Source organism: Camelus ferus, chromosome 16, assembly GCF_009834535.1.
Source record: "Camelus ferus isolate YT-003-E chromosome 16, BCGSAC_Cfer_1.0, whole genome shotgun sequence".
NCBI lineage: Eukaryota > Metazoa > Chordata > Mammalia > Artiodactyla > Camelidae > Camelus > Camelus ferus.
Genome location: NC_045711.1, coordinates 18,837,469 through 18,862,698, shown reverse-complemented (window position 1 = coordinate 18,862,698; position 25,230 = coordinate 18,837,469). Strand labels below are relative to the sequence as shown.

The 25,230-nt window shown below is 60.3% G+C and overlaps 1 protein-coding gene and 1 long non-coding RNA gene across 7 annotated transcripts in view; one reads left to right on the top strand and one right to left on the bottom strand.

Moving 5' to 3' along the window:
- The window catches only part of TOM1L2 (target of myb1 like 2 membrane trafficking protein), a 70,082-nt gene that overhangs the window by 14,579 nt on the left and 30,273 nt on the right, over positions 1–25,230 (bottom strand). For all 6 annotated transcript variants that reach the window (XM_032499017.1, XM_032499018.1, XM_032499021.1 and 3 more), the window contains exons 2-8: positions 20,945–21,029; positions 16,856–16,934; positions 12,873–13,022; positions 9,120–9,254; positions 7,957–8,091; positions 6,387–6,503; positions 1,379–1,512 (exon numbers count right to left, since the gene is read on the bottom strand). In XM_032499017.1, coding sequence (XP_032354908.1) covers positions 1,379–1,512; positions 6,387–6,503; positions 7,957–8,091; positions 9,120–9,254; positions 12,873–13,022; positions 16,856–16,934; positions 20,945–21,029 — 835 coding nt within the window. The remainder of the gene's footprint in view (positions 1–1,378; positions 1,513–6,386; positions 6,504–7,956; positions 8,092–9,119; positions 9,255–12,872; positions 13,023–16,855; positions 16,935–20,944; positions 21,030–25,230) is intronic.
- On the top strand, positions 3,426–4,511 carry LOC116669342. Its single transcript, XR_004326729.1, has 3 exons — positions 3,426–3,626; positions 3,715–3,882; positions 4,381–4,511. It is a non-coding gene; the product is annotated as an uncharacterized LOC116669342 (long non-coding RNA).

Below are 25,230 nucleotides of genomic sequence, written 5' to 3'. Positions count from 1 at the left end.
CCAGCAGAGACCCAGCTCCAGGAAAGGAGACCAACCAGGCCCACCTCCTTCGCTGTGCCTGCCACCCCATGGGGATCCCTGGAGCAGGTGTCAGCTGGCACATCCAGGCGGCCAGCAGAAGCTCCCCCCGCCACCCCTCGCAGCCCGGGCCGTGTGCTCCTCTGACCTGGAGGGGAGGCTGGGGTCCCTCTGAGGGCGAGGCAGGCACTGCAGCCCCTGGGGTTCTCCAGCTGGGGTTCTGCTGAGACCCCTGCTCAACATCAGTCTGCACCCTCGCTGGGGTCAGTGCCTGCTGAGGGGGACCCCAGGGGGGGACACCTGGGTGATGCCTGCGGGGCTGTGCTTTGTCCTCAGTGTCTAAAGGAGCAAGTGCCCAGAGGGCCCCTGAGACTTTCCAAGGCTGGAGCACCTCCCCAGCCCTCTGTGACGGACAAGCGGTCTCAACAGAGGCCCCCTGGCCCCGGCTCTGCTTGAACTGTGACACTGGGGCCGAAAATGCCCGCGCCAGAAGGGCCTCGTGGCTCTAGCAGGTGAAAGGCAGCCCATTCAGGGCGGAGGAACTGGACCGCCCCGCAAGACCACAGGTGCTGGTGTCTGCTCCTGTTCCCCCACGGGCTGGGACGGCTAAATCCTTACACCGAGGTCTCTTCATCCATCAGACAGACACCGGCCACCCACCCCAACCGCCGCAGTCGAAGCTGAGAAAAGCCCAGAGTTGTGGCAGCCTTGGCCAAGTCACCCTCCAAGGCCCCAGAGGTGAGCATCTGGAATGCCAGGACAGCAGCCACCAGCCGGCAGCCCTGAGAGGGGGTGCCCGGACCTGGCCCACGGGAGGAGAAGGCTGGCCTGGTGGGGCGCTTTCAGGGGCGGCCGCCCATCAGAGCGACCGGTGGAACCTGCCTGGTGTCAACCCGCCCCCGGGAACACTGCCCGGGCCACATGGGGAAGGGAAAGGTACATATATGTTTGCTGCCTCGAACCCAAAAAGGCTTTGGCTGCAGGAGAGCGAGAGTGACTGTGTTCCCGCAGCAGCACCCTGACATCTGGCCTGCACCCCGCCTGCCTCTGAACATCCAGAGAAGGGAGAGATCTTGCTCTTTCCAAAAGCGGGTAAGAGCAAATCTTCTTCCCTCGGTGGAGACTTTCCCTGTCAGTCCTTTTCCCGCGCAGAGGCCCGTCAGAGGCGCAGGCGCAGGAGCTGCAGCCGGTGCCCGGTCCTCCCTCCCGGGGGGACGGCCTGCAGCTCACGGAGCAAGGCCTGACCCGCGACCCCGTCTCCTGGGCTACTCCCCCACCCCCGCCCCCGGCCTCCCCGCCGCCCCGCCCCTGCCGCCCGAGCACCGCCCCCACCCCGTCGCCCCACCCCCGCCCCGCCCACCTCTCGTAGCGGAGGAAGACGTTGTTGAGGTCGTCGTTGACGTGCAGCAGCTCCTCCGTGACCTCCTCGTTGCACACGCGGGAGATGAGCTCCACGATGCGCTGCTGCATGGCGCGGCAGGTCCTGTGCAGCTCCTAGGGGACAAGCGCCTGCTACCCCCACGCTTCCGCCTGCCTCCGCGTGCTCTCCAAAGACGTGTGCTCACTCGGAGAAGCCACCAAAGGGGTCGTCCACAAAGCCAGGTGTGCGAGAGGCAGGTGGAAGCCCCCTCCCCGCCTCCCCCGGCCGAGGCTTGGCTTCCTCCGGAGACAGACGCCGCGGGCGCAGAGCATGTCTGTTCAAACCGTCTTCAAAGCCTGAGGACGTGAACCTGCACCTGCTTTTCCTCCTCCACAAAAGCCCCCAGGCCTTCCTGGCACTTGGGACAGGCTGGCCTCATCCTCTGCGAACCATAGCGCATCTCAGGTGTTTTCTGGGGTTGCCAACGAACACACCGACTCCCCAGCCGCCCCAGACCGCCCAGGGCGCCTCCGCCTCCAGAAAGGGAAGACCGGTCCAGCCCACCCCAAACAGCAGAAGCCCCGCGCCCCGAGCCAGAGGAGAACCAGGCCGACCCCCCGCAGGCTGCACACACCTGAAGCTCCCACCTGAAGCAGGAGAGGGCAGGGCTGGGCCCGGCCTCCCTGTGGGCACGGGCCCTGTGGCAGGCAGCAGGCAATTGTGACTGATCATTAGCTGTTTGGGCCTCTCTCCCAGAGTGGGATGAGGGGCCAGGGCTGGGAAGAGGTGACGCTCTGCCCGGGCTCCCCAGCAGCCAGGGTGGGTCTGCTTCCGTGTGTGCTGAACACCGTGTGTAAACACCACAGCTTCTCTTGTGGAGGAAGGGCTCCGTGACTTTCCCGAATGTTTGGGAAGCGCTAGGTGATTTCGGAAGCCTTGCCCGGAGGCGGGATGACACCCGAGGGCCCAGCACGTGGCCTCCTGCCTGTGGCCTTCGGCTGGGGTGCTGGGCAGGACCGCCTGGACCAGCACCCAGGGGCCCCCCCAGGAGCTTTGCCGAAACACAGGCCTGGGGGGTCTCATCATGAATCAGGGGTCTCTACAGAAAGTTTTACCTTCTCCTTGCTTCAACCTTTCAAGTTACTGTCTTTCAAAAATATTAAACAGGAAGGAAAAAAAGAGACGGAATAGAGAGGAGGACCAGAGTGTGAAGATTCCTGCCGACCCCGCCACCCACCGGCTGACCACATGGCCTCCACACGGCCGGCTCAGCGGGGAGACCCTCCCCTGCCTCCCGCCACCTCTGCACACCCAGCTGGGCTTCTTCTCCTGGTCCCGAGACACTGGGAGCCATAGCCGGCCCAGCTCCCCCTCCACCTGGCAACAGCTGGGGCAGGAACTTCCCAGACACAGAAGGTCTCAGCCTGGCCTCCCTGCGTCTGGTTCTCAACGAAGGGGAGACCAGCTGGTCACCGCTCTGTGCACAAGCCCTCCATTCCTCAGAGCATCTTACAGAATAGCCTCTTTTCTAGTCTAATAAATCCCAGTGCTTTTATCTTTTCTCCAAGGGACGTTCTCATCCCCACCTTGCAAAACCATCTTCTCATCTTCCTAACAGTTCTCCTCTGAACCCTCTCCAGGTTCTAAGGGGAGGAGTGAGGTCCTGAGGACCTGTCTTCTACAGCTGCAAAGGGGAGGGAGCAAGAGAACGTCTTTGCTGAAGAGAAAGGGGACGAACGGGCTAAACACGCAGGATAAATGAGATTTCTCTAGAGAGAATGGTGCCATCATTCTGGTTTTTGTTGAAGTGAGACGCAAGAGGCAAGAGGGGACCACCTGCCACCCGAGAGACAACATGGGCCAGGGCTTCTTCCAGGGCATGAGGGGTGGCCAGGAATGGATGCCCATGTTGGGCATGGCCGGCTCAGGTAGTGAGTAAAGACACAGCTGGAGAGGAATCTGGGAGCAGCCGAGGGCACCGACAGTGGCACCGCGATCTTTACAGATGCCGAAAGCTGGACTCCCAGGCGCAGCTAAGGGCGAGAACTCCAGCCCCCAGGGAGGCAGTCTCAAATTTCAGGCAGGACCCAGTGCCCATACCCACGACGAGGAAGACGAGGCTGAACAGCTGGTGAGGGAGGTGGACGGTCTTCAGTGGATGGAAGTTCTCGGTTTCCCAGCGCTGCCTCCTGCTGAGAACCCCCTGGCTGACCCGTGGGGACGATGCCAACAGCCAGGCTAGCACCATGTAGAGACTGGGCCGTGGGAGGGGCTGGTGGCCACTGGCTAGTATTAAGGACCCACCACATGACAGAGTAATTTGTTTTCTGCTGCAGGTCAAGCAGACAGACCAGGGCAGAGTCCCAGGAGGCAGACTTCAGCTCCGTGTGTGGAAGGGGAGCAGCTTGTGGTCACAGTGGCTTCGACAGCTGCGCCCACACTGTAGCTCATTCATCAGACGATGCCCAGTCCTTCCACGGTGAGAGATCACCCCAGGCTCCGAGGTGAGGTGACCTGCCTAATGTAAGGACATGAACCCAGGGGCGCCTAAGCTGTGGCTCTTCCTGCCTGCTTGTGCTGCTTCCCAAAGTCTATTCCGTGTGGAGACAGACATGCTTCCAGGGAATGACAGGATGTTAAGAAGAGGCAGGCAGTTGGGGAGGCAGCACAAGGAGGAGCTGGACCAGCTGCCGGGCGGGTCCCCCCAGCTCAGAGGGAAGCCTCCACCTTCCCAGGGACGTCCCACCACACTGTCCCGGGGGACTCAGTGCCCCCTCGCCCACCCTGCCCAGTGTTCCTGCCGCTCTGCAGACTGCAGGCCAGGCCACCCCTGGAAGCACTGTGCAGTGGCAGGAAGCCGCGGCAACGGGCATCCTTGCCGACACCTCCAATCTCCCCTCCACACTTCTTCTGCCTCTTGCCCAGCAATTTACACTCAAGTTGGGAGCCGCTTCTGACGGTGTGACCACTTGGGATGGTGACAAATGCATTTGCTTCCACAGCCCCGGCCAGCACTGCGAGCCTGGCCAGCTTCTACCCCAAGCGATCTGGCCGCTCTCCAGCTCGACAGAGGGGTCCTCAGGGCACAGTCGGACCCTGTCCCTTTCCAAGCAGATCGTGGCATTTTTCCCAAGCGGAAGCTTGCTGTTCGGTGCTGCCCCGAGTGACCCCTGGGAAACCCCACCTGGCCAGCTGCCGACTGTGGAGGGAAGGAGGCCGATGTCGAGAATGATGGAGGAGCGAGGCCAGCGGCCTGAAGAGCCGTGTCTGTTCACATCGAGCTGCCCACCCCTGAGCCTCCCAGGCCGGAAGGACAGCCTCCCACTGGCGCCCAGCACTGCCCTCCCTCTGACTTATACGACAGCATGAGGGTGGATCGGCTTGGAGTCGGAACAAAACAGAGGGAAGGGAAATGTCATGGGAAGCAACCTATTTTTGAAAACTGTGAGCTGAGACCAGGGGATCAGGTTCCGTTTGTCTTGGCTGACGGGCTTGTGTACACACACACGCACACATGTGCATGCACACGTACACAGGGGTGCCTGCTGTCTGGGTGGCTTGGGCCGTCTGCCGCACACTGGCTTTGTTCTGCTCCCCCTGCGGCCAGGAGCTCAGCTCCGTCCACTGCAAACCCCTGTCAGCAGGAGCTCTGATGCTGACACAGCACAGAGCTGCCTCCAGAGGCCCGCTGGGTTTCTGGACTCTCTGGGGACGCATCTCAGATTCCTGTGCCTCGAGGGATGCCTGGAAGAGCCCCTGCGGGCCAGGGATGGAGGCTGATGCGGTAGCGATGGATGATGTCTTGCCGGGTGCCCCAGAGTGTGGCACCTGCACACGGGACTTGCCCCAGCCTGGCTGTGGCTGGGAGGCCCTCCTCGTGGTGGGAGATGGGCTGCCTGCTGTGAACATCTCTGGACCAGGGACCACGGCCCACACATCCCTGGGCTCTCTCTGTGTGTGGGGGTGGGGGTGGGGGTAGGGGGTGCCCAGGGCAGGCCTCCGCCCACCCTCATCCCCTGAGGTGCAGACAAGCAGCAGGGACCCGCCCAGCCCCTGGGAGGGGGCGGGGCAAGCCTGAAGCAGAGTGCAGTGTGGCCCTCAGGGGACAGAGCCAGGCAGCCCTGCCATGCCCACCTGCCCCACCTCCTGCTGGAGACAGCCCCAGGCCTCCCAGAACCCTCTCCCCCTCCAGAAGGTCACTGCTTCTGAGGGCAGTGCCACTGCCACTTCCCACAGACGCCGGAGTGTCTGAGCCAGGGTTGGGGATAGTTCTGGGTCTGGCGGACCCAGAAGCAGGGCCTGGGGCAGGATCCCCGCAGGCCAGCCTTGCTCCTGGGCCCTTTTGTGCCAGGTTTCTGGGTCTGCAGGGCGTCCCGTTAGCTACGGAGCCTCAGGAACCACGATGTGGGCAATCATCCTGGGAACCCGCAGCGCCAGGAAAAGGAAAGGGTCCCCTGCTTTACCCCACGCTCAGGGAAGGCTGAAGGTCCCTCACACATTTGTGACGTAACGTTGGGTGAACAGAGATGTGCAAAATCGAGCACGGGATATCATCTCACCCACATTTGAAATAAACATGGGAAAGCATCGTAAAGAAAAGATGTGCTTATCTGTGGACCCTGGGACTAAAGAAGATTATTATTTTCTTCTTTGACTTCCTTTTTCTTTCAAAAGGCATGTATTCTGCAACTGGCACTTTCTAATCAGCACAAAGTGTTTTGTTTTGTTTTGTTTTGTTTAGAACAGAGGTACTGGGGATTGAACCCAGGACCTCACGCATGCTAAGCATATTCTCTACCACTGAGCTACTCCTACGCCCCCAAAAACTGTGTTCAAGGACAATAAAGAAGAGAGCCTGGGACTGGACTCTGAGGGCCCCCAGGGCTGTGGGGCCGAGTGTGGGTCACATGGGCTCAACCCCTCTCGAGGACAGCACCCCAACCCCACCCCACCTCCCACCTCCCTGCGTGCCCCTGGCCCGGAGCTTCCACGAGACGAGGCCCCTCACCTGCAGCAGCTCCAGATCGGACGAGTCCTCCTGCCCAGGGACCATTTCTGTCAACATCTCAGACATGACTTTTGTGTTTCCTCGAACAACATCCAGTTCGCTGCGCAGCCTGGCGATCTGTTGGGGCCAGGGAGGAAGGCCGGGGGAGGCCAGTGAGCCTGCGCCTGGCGGGACACGGCCTCACTCCGCCTGCCCGTGAGGGTGAGGGCAGCTGGCAAAGACCTGACTGGGGGACCAGGCTGCCACTGCGGCTGCTGCCGGGGACGTGGGGGAGAGGGGCTCTCCCACTGTGGGGCCTGCAGCAGGAAGTGGACCTCTCAGGCCCTGTCTCTGTGCGTTCACATGGTGGACGGTGTGGCCCCCAAGGTCCCTGTGGGGCGGGACCCTCGTCCAGGAACCTTGTGGTTGCAGACTCCAGCCGGGAGTCTAGGATCTCTGATGGCTGGCCAGCATGAACCACTTACTTCTGGCAGAAGACACCCCACCGGCTCCCTACCAAGGGATCCATGCCCCGACCTGCTCTCAGGAGACTGAGGCTCGGTGTCTATGTCCCCTGGGAGGAGCAGAGCTGGTGTCTAGCTCAGGCCTGACTCCCCAGCCCACCTCCTGCCCAACCATGGCCCTCCTTGGAGCTGGCAGCAGGGAAACGTGCACGTGCTCTGTTAACCAGCACAATCGCTTGACCCCTCTGTGTTTTATTTTTTTCATTTTCTTAATGGTGGTACCAGGACTGACCCACTGACCCCCGTGGCAGAGTGGTCTGCCCCTCAGCTGCCCCCAGACCTCTCTGTTCAAATGCGGTTCCGTAAGAATTACTTGTCACAAATGTTAAATAAGAATTAAAAAAATATAAACTTTGGGGTTTTTTTTTCCAAGTCTGACCAATTCTCAAGTTTTTACTAATGGAAATTCTCTAGATTCATCTAAAGACAATTATTCAGACTCATCTAAAAAAAATCCAGTTTGAGGCTGAGGCAGCCCTGCCCCCGAGGACACAGCTCAGGGCTGGGGCTGGGGCGGGACCGGCCCCCCGAGGACACAGCTCAGGGAGGTGGGCAGCGTCTGGGGTGAAGCAGGACTACCCTTCCTGAAGGCTCCGTGCCGGCCTCTGCCTCCACAGCCCAGGCTGACCTCGCACAGGAAGATGTAGACGTCTCTGCGGGACACCCGGGGCGCTCATGACTCAGCTCCATCTCTGGGCTCTGGGGCTCATCCTCCGCCTGCCCTGCCCCAGACCTACCTCCAGACCTGCCCTTGCCCCAGCCTCCAAGCCATCCACCTGCCGCTCCCAGAGCACACGCCCCACCCCTCCTTGCCCCGGGCCATGCCCCGCCCCCTGCAAGGCACCTCAGCAGTGCCGCCCCCCAGGCTGCCCCCACTCTGGGCTCATGCAGCACTCGGGCCCTGCTCCCACCTCGGAGTGACCACGCTGTCACTCGACGGCAAGCCACCAGGAGAGAGGCCAGGCCCTGACACCCATGTCACTGACACCTAGCACAGTGCCCTGTGTCCTCGGAGTAGAAGGCGCACAGTCGGCCTGCTCACCTGTGACCCAGAAGTGTGTACGTACCTGCTCTGAATTGGCTGTGATGGGGCCAGTCACACTCAGAGCCGGGGCCTGAGGCGCAGAGTAGGAGCCGGCACTCGTCTTCGGCTGCGACTGGGACCTGGGCATGGTGGCAGCTGGGTCCACCTCCGGGACGCTCTGTGCGGCAACAGCAAAGCCTTCTGTTCACCGGGCCTCCCACCCACCGCTGGCCTGACACCTACCCGGCACTCCCCTCCCGGGGCTGCACGTCCCACCCGGCCATCTGCAGAGCCCAGGTCACAGTCCCACTGCTAGGACCACCTCAGAATCCGAGTGGAGGGGCTGCTATGAAGTTTTGCTAGTCAGGAATCCTTACTTGGTGACAAAAGATGACTTTTTGGCCTTTACAAGGAGACTAGTACAAACAGTAATTACACAACTTACCGAATGCTGTTCGTACACAGAGCACTGCTCTGTGTCAGCCGGTGCTCTGGAGGGCTCACCCCAAAACAAGACTTGGGAAGTGCAATTCCCTGCATGGCTCTGTCCTTCCCGCCCTCCCCACTTCAGAGATGGCAAACGGCCAGCCCAGTGGCGGGCGAGCAGGGGCGGGTGCTTCCCAGATCCCAAGCTGCCGGCCTCCCCACGAGAGGATGGACAGCCCTGCCTGTGCACCATTCACTTTGAAGCAGGGCTGCAGCGATGTGAGCGAGGCTGTGGGAGGCCTGAGCGGGCTCTCCCCAGGCTTTGAATCCCGAGGCTGATGGGATTCAAGGGTGTCTGGATTGGTGCTGACCCTCTCAGCTCAAATGGAAGTTTGCGTCCATTTGAGCTGCACGGTGAAACGCCTGGAAGGTGCCCCTTGCCCTGTGGCCGGGGATGCTGTGAGGGCACCCGCACACCAGACCCGGCTCTGAAGGGCAGTGTGGAGGCCCTCCCAGGATGGCTCTGCCAAGCAGACATTTCCCTGAGAGTAACTGCACCGACTCGTCTTTATCTTCTTCCAGAGTCGGGGAGCAACGGTGGGGGGGGCACTCCCGCCACGTAACCGCCTGCCAGCTGTCTCGCTCCTGCACTGCACACCCCCACCCCAGGCTCCACTATTAAAAAGAAACACCCTGGAGCTTCAAGAAAGCTGGTGAGAAGCCGAACAGTTCAAACGGGGCGGCCGCAGGGGGCCCGTGACAGGCGCTGGGGAGGCTCACCCGCTGCGGGGTGTGTATAGGAGACAGCGCGTCCAGGTCTGCGGTGGGGAACTCCACCCCCTTCCGCTTCAGCTCCTCGTACGTGTGCACGACGCCCGTGAGGTCAGGGCTGCTCCGAAAGGCATCGGCCCATGCCTGGGGGGAAAGGGGGCCGGTGAGGGAGCGCCTGGGGGGCACAGTGCTCTGACAAGCCTCCACACCATCCTGCACGTGGCGCTTCCCTGAGAGGAGCCGGGAAGCAGCACCTTGGCACCCAGGCTCAGCCTGCAGAGCAGAGCATCCCGATCCCAGGAGATTAACGCCTGGCAACATCGGATTGGAGGGCCTGCGAGGCTGTGCCGGCAGGACGTGTGAGGGCAGGAGCAGGCGGCCTCCACCCTCTGCTCAGCCCAGCAGGAGGAGCCCCGGGCAGACAGAGCAGATGAGTCAGCCGGAGCGGAGACGCCCGCCCGTCCGACGGGCGAGGTGACTGCCCACAGCACCTGCCTCCATGCCCGCAAGGAAAAGCCCACCGGAAAGCGTGCCCACTAGGTCCCTAAATAAAACAACAGAGAGGAGAGAACAAACACTCCCACAGACGGCCACTTGTCGATCCATGAAACTGCTAACATCTTTAAAAAATTCTGTTTTTCAGAAGTTACAGGACGTATCGAAAAAAGCTGTGCATCCCAAGGGCCCCCACCACACGCCCAGAGGAGAGGGCGGCGCCGCTCCTGCAGTTCTGCCGCTGTCACAGGTGTGGCTGCCTCCCGCCTCCCTGGGCACAGACACCCTGCCTCTAAGCAGCGGACCACCTGACGTGACAAGGTCAGTTTCCAAAAAGCCTCGTTCACCCGCTTCTCCTGCTTCAGCATCTCACCACAGACCCTGCCGTAGGCCGGCTTCCCTGGTCCACCTGTCCAACCTGCCCACCCGGGGCTGAACGCCACGGCAGGACAGCCCTCCTGGCCGACCCCTCTTCCTGGATGGGCCCCAGGGGAGCGCCCAGAGCCCCACCCTCCACCAGCTTGCGCCCCCCAACCCGAGATCCAGCTGAGTCCCGCGACCACAGCTCCAAAATGTGCCAGCATTTCATTTAGGGTCTAAACTTTGGAGTCTAAGACCAGTTTCCCGGCCCGCTGTGGGAGGCTGGGGAGAAAAAGCGTGACAGAAGCTTCCTGCTTTTCTTTCTTCTTTTCTCCCCCTCCCTTTATTTCTATGGGGCGACAAAGAGCTCAAGGGGACCCTGGGGAGCCTGCCTTGTCAGGACAGACGCCCCCTTGGCCCGGGCAGCCGGAGTTGGCATCTGTCATTTAACCGACCAGGCAGCGGTGGTTAACGGCCTCCCTCCACTCCTGTTCCCGTTCGGGACCCCTGTGCCGTCCGGTGCGGGGCTGTCAGCGGACCGTGCACTCCCTGCTGAAGGCTATGATGCGGGGGAAGCAGAGATGCCGCCATGGGCCTCCGGCTCCTTCCTGGGACGGTGCCCACAGCTGGGCCCTGGCCTCTGCCGGGCTGGGTCTCGCCTGGCATAGAGGAGGCAGTTCGTCCGCGTTTGTCCAGTCAGGCTGAACACGTTCTCATGGTTACTCAGCGTCCTAACCGTCCAGCTTCAGGAGCAGAGGAGGACGGCCACACGGGCTGAGGTGGCAGTGACAACATGGGAGCCCCCTAGACTGCTGGCCCGGCTGAGAGTCAAGGCTGTACTCCAGGGCCGGGCCTCTGCTGGCCCGGTCGTCCCTGGTCCCCGACCTGAAGCCAGGGAGTGGCAGACGGGTGCTGGCAAGCTGCCCGTTGGAAAGCAGAGGGTCCGTCCGGGAGCGAGCGGTCAGCAGTGGAGCGTCCACCCCGCTGCCCAGTCCCTCCCCCTTCCTGCCTGAGCCCCGGAGTCAGGGGCTGGGAGACCCAGAGGAAGTTCCGAGGGGAGAGAGTCGTGCTTTCGTCCTTGGCCTGCACACCAAAGCCCACACTAAAACCTCATGCAAATGTGCACCACTTACTTCCCTGCTCCTCAAGTTTCAAATCATCAAATTTCAGATCAATAAGTAATTGCTGACTTAAACTAGGGGTTCTGTTCTTTGGACGAAAAGAGGCTCTGGCATGTCCTGCTGATGCTCTGGGACCAGACTTCCGTCCCCAGAGTCGGGGTCTCCGGGCACTGCCCTCCCCAGGATCTCCGCGGGCCCGGCCGCCTGGTCCCCACCACCCCTTCTTCACGCTGTTGGCGAACTGCACTCATCCTTCGTTACGGGTAACAGTGACCTCCTGACCACGGCTCTATGCTCCAGACCGCGCAGGTTTGTGCAGACGTGCCCAGAGACTGCAGGCGTTTGCCCACCCAGGCTGTGGGGCAGCCTTTCAGGCAAAGGGCGCAGGAGAAAGAACAGCCAGAGCCCGCAGCTGCCCGGCTCCCCAGCCCCATGCCTCAGCCCGGGGTCCCCCCTCCCCTCAGCTCCCACGGGCCCTGGTCTCTCCTCTCCACGGCACAGCCCTTGTCGGCAGGGGCTGAGAGACGGTCACCGCGCCCCCACCACCTGCAGGACACAGCGCAGCCTCCTCTCCTGCCTGCGACACCTGCACCCCTCAGCACACCAGGGCCTGGCTCCACGTTCCTCCACACCCTCCGCTCTCCTCGGGAAGGTCTGCAGCTGAATCCCCTGCTCCTGAGGCTGGAACTCCCTCTGACCAACGGAACACGACAGAAACCGTGACACGTGGCTCCACAATGCGGCCCTAAAAGGCGCTGCAGCGTCACCCACACTCTGGGCACCTGCTGCCATGTTACGAGGACACTCAAGAGACCACATGGTGAGACACTCAGGCCTCCTGCCAACAGCCTTGTGGGGGGCCCCCTGGGTGTGGCTCCTCTGGCCGTGGCCGGGCCTTCAGATGAGGCAGCCCGGACGACGCCCTGACGCAACCTCAGGAGAACCACCCAGCAGAGCTGTTCCTGGACACCTGCTCCCTGGACGCTAAGAGACGATACACGTTTGCTGCGGAAGTGCTGAGTTTGGGGCCGTCCATCACAGAGCCAGCGACAATGGACGCGTCCCGAGTGCCGGCCGCCCTCTGGGGGTGGAGGGCCTCTACCCACACTGCTCTCTGCCTGCCCTCCTGCCCTCTGCCCTCCCACCCAGCTGGTCAGCCTACAGGGGCCAAGAGAAGCGCCACGTCCTCAGGGAACCCTGACCACCCCGCCCCGCCCTGTGGTGCGGCCCCTGCACGTGCCTCTGCACAGCTCCTCCCACTGCACGGCGGCCCTGGTGGCTCAGAGGCCTGTCCCCTGTGGGCAGCGAGGGCCAGGCGCCCAGAAAACACCAGCAGTGGCCTGTCACCTGGCTGGACAGCCACCGCTGAGGGCTTTACCCCAGTGGGGTAATGATAGAAAGTCAGAATGTCTCAGGGACAGACTGAGAGTTCAAAATTTGTAGGTACTGACAGGCGTATGCAGAATAGACAAACAAGATTATACTGTGTAGCACAGGGAAATACATACAAGATCTCGTGGTAGCTCACAGCGAAAAAGAACGTGGCAACGAATGTCTGTACGTTCATGTGTAACTGAAAAATTGTGCCCGACACTGGAATTTGACCCAATGCTGTAAACTGACTATAACTCAATAAAAAAAAGTTTAAAAAAAAAAGAATGTCTCAACAGGGATTTAAACCCAGAAGCCTCCATTCTTTCCTCCAAATGATGGGAAAGCGTGAGGACCCTCTGAGAGGAGGCCACACCTGAGCAGCCTCCGCATGGGACGCGGCCGAGCCACCCACCTGGATGAGGGCAAGCACCTTGTCCTGTACGATGGTGGGGGGGTTGTTCTTGGGGGAGATGGTCTTGACCAGAACGCTGTCGATGAAATCTCGGTTGGCCACGAGGACGTGGAAGCGGTGGCCACAGTTCTTCACGCACGTCTCCAGCACCTGACGCGGGAGGAACGGAGAGAGGGGTCAGCACCGGGAGTCCCTCCCAGGAGCAGCTGGTTCTCGGCACCCCCTCCTCCTCCTGGAGGCCATTCCGACGTCTCCTCCGGAGTCAGACCCAGAGGGCACAGGCGTCCCCACATGGCCTCATCCAGGAAGACAGTGGCTCCTTGCTGACTGGGGTACCAGCTCTGCACAAGGAGGAGGCTGGTGCTTCAGTGGGGCCAACATGAGCGTTTAAGTCCTGGCTCCAGGCCTCCCTACATGAGGGAGCAAACACACTCTCACGCCCCACGGCCCCCACACCTGCTGCTGCAGCCACGGCAGCAGGCCAAGGATCCTCACCCCGGTGTGGTCGGTGCGCCGCGAAGGCCCACGTTCAATTCAGACCCTGCCCCTCCGCCCTTCCCTGGAAAAGTAAGTTACACAGGCCTCAGCCACACAGGAAAGTGAGGCGCTCGTGGGTCCTGGCCGGACGGCCGATGTGGACTCGCAGCTCGGGCCCACGGCTTTCTGCCTGAAGGGCCCAGGGCCGTCCTGTCTGAGCCAGCTTCTCCGGCTGAAAGTGGGGCCTGTGCCCCGAGGCAGGACTGCAGTCAGGGTGCGAGTGTGTCTGCAACACAGGCCTGCTGTCCTCACAGCCCGGTGCGGGGGGGGGGGGGTCCTGGGATCCAGGGGGACCACTGGACGGAGCCTCGGGCCTCTCAGGCGGCTCTCTGCAAATCCAGCCCCAGGCTGGCACCGCCAATGCCACGTCCCCTAGTGGGGACTGCCTCCGGGGAACGACGTCACCAGCAAAGGGGACACTGCTGACAGCTCCACATATCCTCTGCCCAAACTAGCTGACCATTGGTGACCTGGGGAGCCATTCCTCGGGGCTGGGGTCACACGATGGGGCTCTACCTGGGCAAAGCAGGGCCACGTAAATCCCTAACAGTGACGCAACTGAAGGAGACCTCACGGCTGACCCGGGAGAGACTCTCACATTGCATGTGATTTCACTCCATCCTCAGCACTCATGAATTCTCTTTAAGTAGAGGTTGTCATCCCGTTTTTTTAGAGTTAAGAGGCTTGGAAAGCTGGAGAAACTGGTGTCGGTACAAATGCTGGTTGGACCAAAAATAGGAGGGGGCCTCCTCGGAGCCGCACCAGGCATAGGGCCTGCCCTCCTCCTCCTCTGACAGGCAACCTTTGCTCGATTCCTGTTGCCTCACGTGGTCCCTGAAACACCCCGGACAGTTAGTGGGGCCACAGAGCCAGCAGAGCCAGAGATGCAAAGCCCCCCACAGCTGGCAAGGCCCACTGCAGGCTGCTCGGGGGAAAGGCAGCTCTGCCCCTGCAGCTGCAGGGTCTGGGACGTGGTGGGAATTTTCCGGAATGGAGTCATGCTCGCAGAGTAGTCAAGGGACGCCTCCAAGCAATCAGAAATACAGGAAAGCCTGAGTAGGCAGCCCCTCAGAGCCCCGAGCAGCTCCTGTCTGGGAAAACCCAGGCAGTCTTGGTGGGGACAGATGCGGAGTCAGGAAAGCCCCACCAGAAGCGGGGGCAGTGAGATCAACTGACAGGGAGAACGAAGACCCAGGCGGAAGAGCGGTGCCAGCAGACATGTGCCCGCTGAGTGCCAGGCTGGGCCTGCAGTGGAGGAAAAACGGGTCTGCACGTCTCACGGGTCTCCCAAAGGCATCGTGGGATTTGCAGCAAAGACCTGACCACGTTGAAATAAACATATACTTAGGAATAAATCTAACCAAGATGAAAGATCTGTGTTCTGAAAATTACCAGACATTGATAGAAGAAATTAAAGAAGACAAAAGTAAATGGAAAGGAATCCCACATTCTTGGGTCAGAAGGATTAATACTGTTAAAATGTCCACAGTACCCAAAGCCATCCACAGATTTCACAGAAACAGAAAAAAAATCCTAAAACTCGTAAGAAACTATAAACGGCCCCGAACAGCCAAAACAATCCTGAGAAAGAGAAACAAAGCCGGAAGCAGCACACGTTCTGATTTCAAACTACATTACAAAGTTATAGGAATCAAAACAGTGTGCCGGTGACATAAAAACAGACAAACAGACCGGTGGAACAGAACTAAATAGGGCCTAGAAATAAAACCTCACACATATGGTCAACCAACATTTGCCAAGGGAGCCCAGAATACGCAGTGGAGGAAAACAGTCTCTTCACCAAATGATGTTGGGAAAACTAGACATTCGCACGCAGAAGAATGAAGCTGGACCCCTCTCTGATAGCTCTCACAAAAATGAACTCGAAATGGATGAAGGACTTAAAGGTAAGACCTGAAACTATCAAACCCCTAGAAGAAAATGTAGGGAAAGGCTCCCTGACTTGGGTCTTGGCAGCGGTTTTCTGTATTTGACACCCAACGCACCAGCGATAAAAACACGAACAAGTGGGGCTCCGTCAAACTAAAAAGCTTCTGCACAGCACAGGAAACAGTCGGCAGAATAAAAAGACAACCTACGGAACGGGAGAGAGCATTTGCAAACCATCTGTCTGATGGGGGGTTAGCATCCCAAATACACTAGGAACTCATACAACTCAACAGCAAAAACACAAAGCGTCTGGTTTAAAAGCGGGCAAAGGACTTAAACAGATATTTCTCCAAAGAAGCACACACGTGGCCAACAGGTCCAGGAAGAGCCGCTCAGCGTCACTGCTCATCACTACAACTGTACAATTAGGACCCGGCCAGCAGCACGGGCTGCGCGGCGCCCCTCGGCGCTGCAGGAGGAGGCGGCAAAGGCAGAGCCCCTCCAGAGAGGTCTCCACCCGGCGCGGTTACCGCGAAGTTGGATGCGGTTCAGAGACCAGGAAAACCGCCGGCGTGTTCATAGTTCACTGCCTGGTGATGACTGTTTTCATCAGTCCATTCTGGGCATCACTCTGGGCTGAATGAAAGCTGCGGTTCAGATTCTGAGGGAAAAAACAGAAGCCTTCTACCCCTGCTCCTCAGCTGGTCTTTTCCCCCTTTCTTATTCAAACCCCAATCCCCGGCAGAGAGCTCCCCTATTAGTCTTGGGTTTTCACTTGGGGGGAAAATCCAAACGGCTTCTCTGCTTTAAAAGGAGCAAGTTACAGCTGCTTTGGGTAAGTCGTTCACTCTCCAAGCCGACAGATCAGTCCACCTGCTGGCCTGTTCAAGCTTCTACGACAGGAGCTCACTGCGGCCTGGTGTTCGCCACATCTGAAAGGATGTTCGCTTCCAAGACAGAAATCACACCTGAAGTCGTCTGTCTCCATTTTCTGACTTTTTAAGGAAGGGCAAAAATCTGGCCTGTTCCTTCCCGAAAGGAGGAGCTCGGCTGACTTCCCCAAGAACCTGCGTGGTGACGTTCAGTTTTGACCCCACAATCCAGTCTGGCACCCCAGGAACTGTGAGGTCTGGGCAACCCTCTGGGCCCCTCTGAGCCAGTTTCTTCATCTGCCAAAGGGGATGAGGAACCTGTTCTGGAAGGTTAGTGGGAGCACCTGCGTTAGCACCTGGGCAGGTACTTGGTGGGAGTCAGCGTTGCCGTCAGAAGGAAGCGGCGGCCTTGGTGCCTCAGGGCAGGCTGGGGCCGCAAGGGGCCCCACCCAGGCCTGGGGCTTCTCTGCCCTGGGCTTCTGTCCTGGGCGAGGCTGCCCACACCTCATCTTCTGCTGGAGGTATTTACCAGGTGAAGGCCCCCGTTTCAGAGGGTGGACCAGCCCAGGGCACCAGCAGAAGGCACTGCCAGCCTCCAGCAGCGCACACACCCAGCCACCCGCCGCCGCGCTGCCCGGGCTGTGCCTCCCAGACGCCCTCCCGCCGGCTGTGGGCAGCACTCACGGTCAGCGCCAGCATCACTTCTCGGTAGTTCCGGTTCCCGTTGAGCCGCTTCTTCAGGGCTCGGATGGCATCCTTTGGCCTGGAGGAGAGGACCGATTACGATCCTTGCAAATCCCACTTTGGGGCCCCTTCCTACCGAGTCATGCCCATTCATGTCAGCCAGGCCGGCACAGGTATCTGCCGCAGCTTGTCTGCAGGTGCGGGAGGCTGGAAACAGACCCGACGTCCGTCCACGTGAACCAGGTCAAAGTAAACCACGTCCACCGCACAGCAGGACACTGCGCGGCTGCAGGAAAGAACAAAGGCACTCCTCGGGCATCTGAGACACGGCGGGCAGCGTCTGCAGGGCCGGGCAGAGCCACACAAGGACCGCGGCAGACAGCAGGTCACTGCGACGCCCTGCCCGGGCAGCCCGGGAGGAGACTGCGGCCCCAGGGCAGGGCGCCGGGCGGCTATCCACTGCATCGCCTTTTGCAGCCCTTTGAGTTCTGCAGCACCCGCAGGCACCACTCACTCAAAACAGGGCTAGCCCGCCCGGGCTGGGCTCCCTGCAGGGAAAGGAGTGAGCGGCTGGGCCTGGAGGTCAGCCTGCCTGGCTCCTGGAACACCTTTCTCCCTGAGAAGCCTGAGTAAGTCCCCTCAAAACCTAAGGAGCTGGGTGTTCTGAGGTAATGGAGAGAACTGGCTGCGCTTCACAAGCTGCCTGCTCGGCTCGCGGGACGGCTCTTCCTGAAGCCCGGGTACCGCTGCGAGGGTGGGTCCCCGCCAGCCCAATAAGGGTGCCTGTTAGGTGCAGCCCTTGTGTCTAACATCTTATTTATTTACTTCTAAGCCGGGAGTCAACAAAGTTGTGGGGCTAGGAGCGACCTCTGGCATGAGGCCCCTGCCCCGCCGACCCGTCACCCCTCTGGGGGCCCGCTCTTTGCCTCCACAAGGGGGGCTCCAGCCTTCCCCCAACTGACACATCAGTGTGAGTATGAGCTGGGTCTTTCCAAAGCTGAAGGTTCGTACGTCAGGGGCCTCCTGCTGCTGCAGTTCTGAAATAGTTACTATCTATTTACCAGACAACAAAGTCCCTTCCCAAAGTGTGTGAGGAAGGTGCAGGAGGGGAGGGGAGAGGCGCCGCTGACCAGCCCAACTCAGACAGAGACTCGCGGCAGCAAGGCGAGGCTCCTGGAGGAAACTTAAGGCCCGGGCCACTTACTTCCCACCCCCGACCTGAAGCAGGGCTGCCTGGCAGGAATCCCTGGCTCCCGAGGGGAAGGGCTGACGGGGCGCGGGTCCCTGATCTCCGAACAGGGAGGCTGAGTCCTGCAAATGCGGAACTTGACAAGCTCTTGGCTGAGGATTCTGGGGACTTGAGCCAGTGAAAGTCAGCAGCTGCAGGCCAGGGGAGCACGGCTTGATTTCTTCTCTCTCTCCTGACCCAAGGCTGCCATCCCTCAGTCCTGGCTCATCCCTCTACTCTTGAACTTCCACGAAGCAGAAGAATGGGAAGGGTTCCAGGGGCTGCGATCACGGACAGGGCAGGGCGCTTAGGGCTCTCCAGGGTGGGGGGTGATGGCAGTGGAGGGAACCGGAGCCGGCGGGCTCCCGGGTGGAGTGAGAATGAACCCCTCCCCCTGAGGAGCTGCTGCCTGAGAGTGACTGGGGGAGCACAGAGCAAGTGTTCCTCTCCCTCCCCGGGGGAGAGGCTGCAGAGAGGAGGCCAACGTTCTGCTGGAGAAGCGCACAGTTTTGAGCAGCAGATCAGACAGGAGGAGGGCTGGGGACACTGGAGAGGAGAGACGGAGCGGGAGGGGTTAGCCTGGCAGCTCCTGGAGGAAAGGTCGGGGCCTCCGATCCGGCCCCTGGGCCATCTCCAGCCTCCCGAAAGCCTCCTCGGACCCCACACTCAGAAGAGACCTTCTTTCCAATGCTACTGAACCGCCTTGTCTTTCGGATCCAGAACTGCACCCCCCCCCACCCAGGGAGGGCACGGCTGTGCCCCCTCCACCACCCTGAACACCTCCCTGCCCCCCACAGTGGTCACCCTGCTCCACTGCATCTACCTGGGGCTACTCCTCTGGGCCCCTGCAGCTTGGAGGCTGGGGCACAAGGATTCGGGGAGCTGGGGAAGGTGCCAGGTGATCCTAAAAATGACCAGGTAGGGACCCTCACCAGAGCCTCCTCAGAATCAACTGGGGAGCGTTTACCAAATCCACGTACCAAATGCCTGGGCCCTAATTACGTAGACCTGGGTGAGGCCCTGTTACTGGCCCTGTTACTCAGCCAGGCACTCCAGTTCATGACAAGGAACCAGGACACGAGCAACAGCCACACAGGGGCCCGGCTGGAGGCAACCTGAACCCTGGGCATTCGGGACAGCCCACCAGGACCACGGCCTCCCAGACACAACACTCCAAACAACCAACCGAAGGGCAGACACAGCTTGGGCGGCTGGGCCCCGGTCAGCCAGGCTAGCCTCCTGCCTTGGCCCTTCCCAACTGCACTGAGACCTTTGGCCAGTGACCAAACCACTCTGAGCCTCAGTTTCCCCCACATTAAAACGGCTGCCCCTTGGCTTGAGGGTGGAGCCCAGGGCTCAGCAGGGGCTCAGGGGGCTACAGGGCAAGGGCATTCATGACATGAGCAACCTACCGTTGGGGCCCGTTTTATAAATGAGGGGACAGATGCGGGAGGCAGACCCGCACAGGGTCACCCAGGCTGGTGGCGCCAGGCCCCTGATCCCACTGTCCAGCCTGTCCACTCTCCTCCCTGCCACCCCCACCTCGCCTGGCCAAGCCCGCATGGGCTGCAGCCCTCCACCTGGATGTCACCTTCTCCAGGAAGCCCTGCGCCGGGCTCTCCCGAGCTGCACCCGGCCCTCGTGGAGCACTTGCTGCACAGGGTTGTGCCCACCTTCACCTGCCTGTCCTGCTCCTCAGACAGCTCCCCAGGGCTGCATCCACATACTCACCCACCCAACAGGTGTCTGTCAAGAACCGTCCCAGTGCTGGGAGTGCAACAAACTGAACAAAGCAGATTCCCGGCCGCACAGAGATCACGGGCGGGGCTGACAGCGCAGGCCAGGACCCTCCATGGGGTAGGGCAGGAGCCCGGCCACTGTGAGAGGCTCCTCCCCGTGGAAGGACGTGTGTCCCTCAACCTCCCCGCTCTGTCCCAGGACCCGTGCTGGGAAGTCCTCCGGGCAGCACCGTCACACTTCAGCCCCGCTGCCCTCACGCCCTGTCCTGGGCCCACCTGAGCAAGGCCTTCCCTGACGGCAGTTTACAGGGGCCCGCCCAGCTCAGCCCCCCACAGCGTGGTCACCTGCTGCCCCAGCTGTGTTCTAAGTGTCCTGTTTAGGGGCCGCCTCCCCACTCTGGACCGTCAGCTCCTGGTCACTGCGCCGTCTCGGACAGGGGCCTGGCCCGAGACAGGCACCCAGTAAGGACTCGCTGCATGAAAGCAGAACCAGCCTGCAGAGGCAGGTCCCCAGTTTACACACGGCCAGGCCGGTCAACACAGCGCCACGGGGCAAGGCCAGGGTTGCCCCCATCTGGAGGTGGTTTAAGAGAGGGTGGTGTGGACAGAGCATCAAACAGTGGCCAGTGTGGAAGCAACGTAAACGCCACATCGCAGTGGTGCAGCAGAGGATACAGACCCGGCAGCGCAGGGATGCAGGGGCGGCTGGGGGTTAACTCTCACCTCCCCATTCCCCACTCCCGTGGGCCCCCTCACCCTGGGCCCCCTCCCGTCCAGCAGGGCAGACGCAGCCCCAGGTCTGTGAAGGGGCAGGAGGAGGCGGGGTCTGGCTGCAAAGACAGATGACCACTGGGGGCCGAGTAACCTAGCAGCCTCATTTTCACTTGTGATTAAAAGCAGGTCATTCAAAGAGGTGGTCACCGCTCTACATCAAGCAGCGCCTTTGGGGAGCTGGGCAGGGAGGTGGACGGAAGAGGACAGAAAATGCAGGGTCTTGGCTCATCAGTGCTGAAGCAAACAGACTAGAAACGGAACACGGCGTGCAGCCCGAGCCCCGCAGGCCCGGTGGGCAGTGAGTGCGGGAGCTGACCCGCCCTGGGGTGGGGTGCGGGGCCCACGCACCCTTCCTCCGTCTCGTTGATGATGTCGCAGATCTCCATGTTCAGCGTCCAGTCCTCGCTCTGCAGGGAGCCATCTGTGGCCTTTTCTGTGAATTCAGAAAGGAAACTGGTTGACATTTCTCCTGGAGCAAGGGGCCCTGGCAGGGGGCCGGAGGGACCAGACCCACCACATCCTCCCCGCAAGCAGGTGGGCAGCGCCAGCAGCAGCGCGGGGCGACTCGCTCTGGGACAGGACGCGGTGGGGGCGGGGGCCTGCGTGACCCTGTCCCAACTCCCAAGAGCTGGAGCTCTCAGAAGAGAACACAAGGGGAGAGCGTTGTGACACTGGGTGTGGCCATGGCTTCACGGCTGTGACACCGAGGGTCCAGGCCACACCAGAAAACAACGGCAGACTGGGCTGCGGAAGGGCTAAACCTCCTCCGCATCAAAGGACACAGTCGACAGAGCAAGACGGCAGCCTGCAGAGTCAGAGGACGTCTGTGCAGGGATGAGGAGTCAGCAGCCTTCCCAGCAAAGTAAGAGCCCTCACCATCCAATGGCAAACCCCACCTGAACGGGGCGAAAGCCCTGAACAGACGTCCCTCCAGAAAGGTGCACAAATGGCCAACACGCCCACAGCAGAAACGCTGAGTGTCACTAATCATTAGGGAAGTGCAAATCAAACCACAGTGAGACAGCACCTCCCACCCACGAGGACGGCTGCTGTCAAAGAACCAGAAAGTGGCAAGCGCTGGCAAGGCTGCGGGGAACCTGGAGCCCTCGTGCATGCTTGGTGGGAATGTGAGATGAGGCAGCCCTCGTGGGAAATGGGACAGCGTCCTCAAAAAGTTAACAAGAGAACAGTCATACGATTGAGCAATTCCACTTTTGGGTACATACCCAAGAGCTGAAAGCGGGATCTCAGGGAGATTCTCACGCCCATGTTCACAGCAGCACTACTGTCGCTAGCCAGAGGTGGAAGCAGCCCAAGCGTCCACCCCCAGGTGAGCAGATGCACAATGTGGTGTGCACGTGCCGTGGAATATTACTCGGCCTTGAAAAGGACAGGAATTCTGACACCTGCTACAACAAGAGTGAACCTTGAGGACATTACACTGAGTGAAATAAGCCAGACACAGAAAGACAAGCGCTGCATGACTCCACTTATCTGAGCTTTCCTAAGCAGTCAATTCATAGAGAGGAAGAAGAATCATGGCTGCCAGGGATTTTTGCCAGGGAGGACAGTTTCAGTTTCACAAGATGAAAAAGGTCTAGAGAATGGCTGCATAACAATGTGACTGTATTAACACCCAAAATGGTGAAGGCGGCAGGTTTTGTTACGTGTATTATAACACAATTTATAAACAAATTTTAAGTGCCTCTAAGGTAGGCGCTAGTCTCTCCCACATTTAGAAAAAAGCAAAGAGGCTCAGAAAGGTTGGGTCCTTGGCTGGGATCACACAGCTGAGTTGGTGGCACCAACGTCTGATTTCAGAAGCCTGGGCATTGGTGGACACGGCCCAGCTGTGAGCACAGGTGGGGTTCGGACAGGACACCGATGTCTTAGATGAATTCCAAGCCTGCCCCACCCCAACTGTGCGGCTCGCGAGAGAGGCACCATCACCACCCTTCTAACAAAAGCTTCACACAGCCCACACTTCCACTGACACGCAAGCAGTGAAACACGTGGCCTCTGCACGGGCTGCAAGTGGCCCTGTTTCACTGGACGCAACCACGGACAAGTAACACTTGTTTCGTACACAGCACCCCAGAACTCACACATCCAAACAGCCCGTGCGTGCAAGCAGTGGCCTCACACTCCCCAGGTTTAACTGCTACTCAAAACGTGAGCCACGGCCTCCAGGCTGCACACAAGAAACCTCACTGCTGTGATTTTTACAGAAACGATGTATCATCAGCTTTTGCACCCTTGGCACCCAAAGGCTCTTTCTTTACCCACTGAAGGAGAAAAAACACCCACAAGGGTGAGAGGCTGCCTCAGATGAACCCATGTGTGCAGCGGGCTGGGCCCAGTGCCGGGGGCCCTTAACCAGAGCCAGAGCCGCTGCTCCCCACCCCAGGGCAGGAGCAGAAATTGGAGGAGATGGGCAGCCAGGGTGGGAGGGGCGGGGAGGGCCAGGTTCCACAGGCAGAATGGCTCAAAGCATGGTCCAGTCCAGAGGAGACAGGCTGAGGGCCGAGCAATCACCTGGAACCCAGCAGCGGCGAGCGCCCCACAGTCCTGGACGTGCCCGGCGGCCTCCTGAGCTTCCGCCCGTGGTGAGGGGGCCTGGCCGCCAGCCCCTGCTCTCTCGGCTCTCTGAACAGCCCTCCGCTTCGAGGTGTCCACTCCCAGGGCAGGTGACTCCCTGCAGGGGTCACACCCAGCAGAGGCTGTCCGCAGCCACCAACCCAGTAGCCTCCTAACAGGACTATCTGTGACCCTTCGGAGCCAGCAAATGGACAGGCCTGCCGGCCCAAGGGCCACCCTCCGCTGGCAGTCTGCCGCCACAGCACGGGGACAGGGGGTCGCCCAGACCTGGGGCAGAAACTGCGACTGCACTTCGGCAGGGCCACAGAGGGAACAGGAAAGCAGTGAAGCCTCATTCCAAGTTCGGTGCAGCAGCGGAACCCAGTAACCTGACACCCGCTCCCCCTCTGATGGTACCGGCAAGGGCTCAAAGGCCCGACTTGTCCTCGGGGTCAGCGCTCTCCATTCAGTTACTGGGACTCTGGGTTTTCAAGCTAAAAGATATAGACTCGTTTTGATTATAAAGAACCAGCCCCAAAAGAATGCTTCTTTCTTCTCATCTTGCTGGAAACGCCACGTAAACCATCTGCGGGTGTTCGGCTGAGGCAGACGAGGGAGGCGAGCCTGACAAAGGGGCTGGGACCAGTTCTTATTTTTCTCTCCTGGTAAGAGAATTCCCACAATGGGACCAAAGTTGGGTCTAATCGTCCAGCAGCTGCGGCTACTCACATGGGTCCCTCACTTGGTCCTGTCCCCAGGCCAGAGGATGCAACGTTCAGTCTCATTTCGTTTATCACAGAAATTGTCAAAACCTAAGATAAATCCTGGTGCAACAGCAGAAACACATGCTCCAGGGAGCAGCGGGCAAGTCGTTCCCGGCAGCCGGCCCTTGGGACGGATAAAGGTCAAAGCACCGGTGACCCAGGCAGCGAAGTGCTGACCTTTCAGAGGTCTCTGATGATATGCTGATGGCCAGGGGCTGGGCTGGGCTGGGCTAGGCTGGGCTGGGTAGGGCTGGCCTGAGCAGGGCAGAGCAGGGCTGGGCTGAGCAGGGCAGAACAGGACAGAGCAGGGCTGAGCAAGGCTGGGCAGAGCAAGGCTGGGCTGGGCAGGGCTGGGCAGAGCACAGCAGGGCAGGGCAGAACAGGGCAGGGCAGAGCAGGGCACGGCTGGACTGGGCTGGGCAGGGCAGAGCACGGCTGGGCAGGGTTAGGCGGGGCTGAGCTGGACAGACACAGCTCCCATTAAGCCTGCAGCATGAGAGAGCACGTCCTCCTGATGCTGTTGCCATGGCATTTTCTCCATTCAGAAAAGGCTGCCTCCTGCCTGGCTCAGGCTGTGGGCCAGGCTGCCCTGAAGGCCGGCCTTGACAGCAATGTCAGTGCTCTCTCTCGGCCAGTTCCCCCCACACCCAACTCTCCCAGGCCGTCTGAAATCTGAGGCAGTCCTGCGGGGAGGAGCCTCGCGGTCCAGCGGCGTGGCTCCCGCTGCTGCTTGCCCCACTTTGATGTTAAATATAGTGACTTCAGAAGCAGTCAGCAGCAGAAGGCACAAGAGGGCTGGCTTGAGCATTTTGCATTCAGCAACATCCTTTTGGTGGGAATGGAGAAACGCAGCCACATTTCCTGCCTCCCCCACAGTCCAGAGTGAGGGAAGAAGCCTGGAGGCGGCTTCCTGCTGGGCGCGGAGAGGGGAGGGGCCGGGGTCTGAATGGGCAGGATGCTCATCTGGCGACATGCCCCAGCAATGTGAGGCGAACCTTTGGGATTACTGGGTGCAAGGGAGGCAGGTGGGCACAGAGCAGCCAGGTGGAAAGAAAGGTCAATCCCAGCACTGCTCAGAGCCACCACTGTCTCCTGCTCCAAGTCCTGCCTGCTCTGTGAACGCGGGCTGCAGCGGCTCCCCCTCCACCAGAGAGACGGGCATGAACAGGTGCGAACGCCACGCCTCTCCCCACTTGGGCAGAAAAAGGGCTGCGAGGAACACAGACTACACCTCGCTGGCCTGCAGGCTACCGAGCTAGCTTCCTTGGTAACTTGAAGGCAAAATAAAACCCC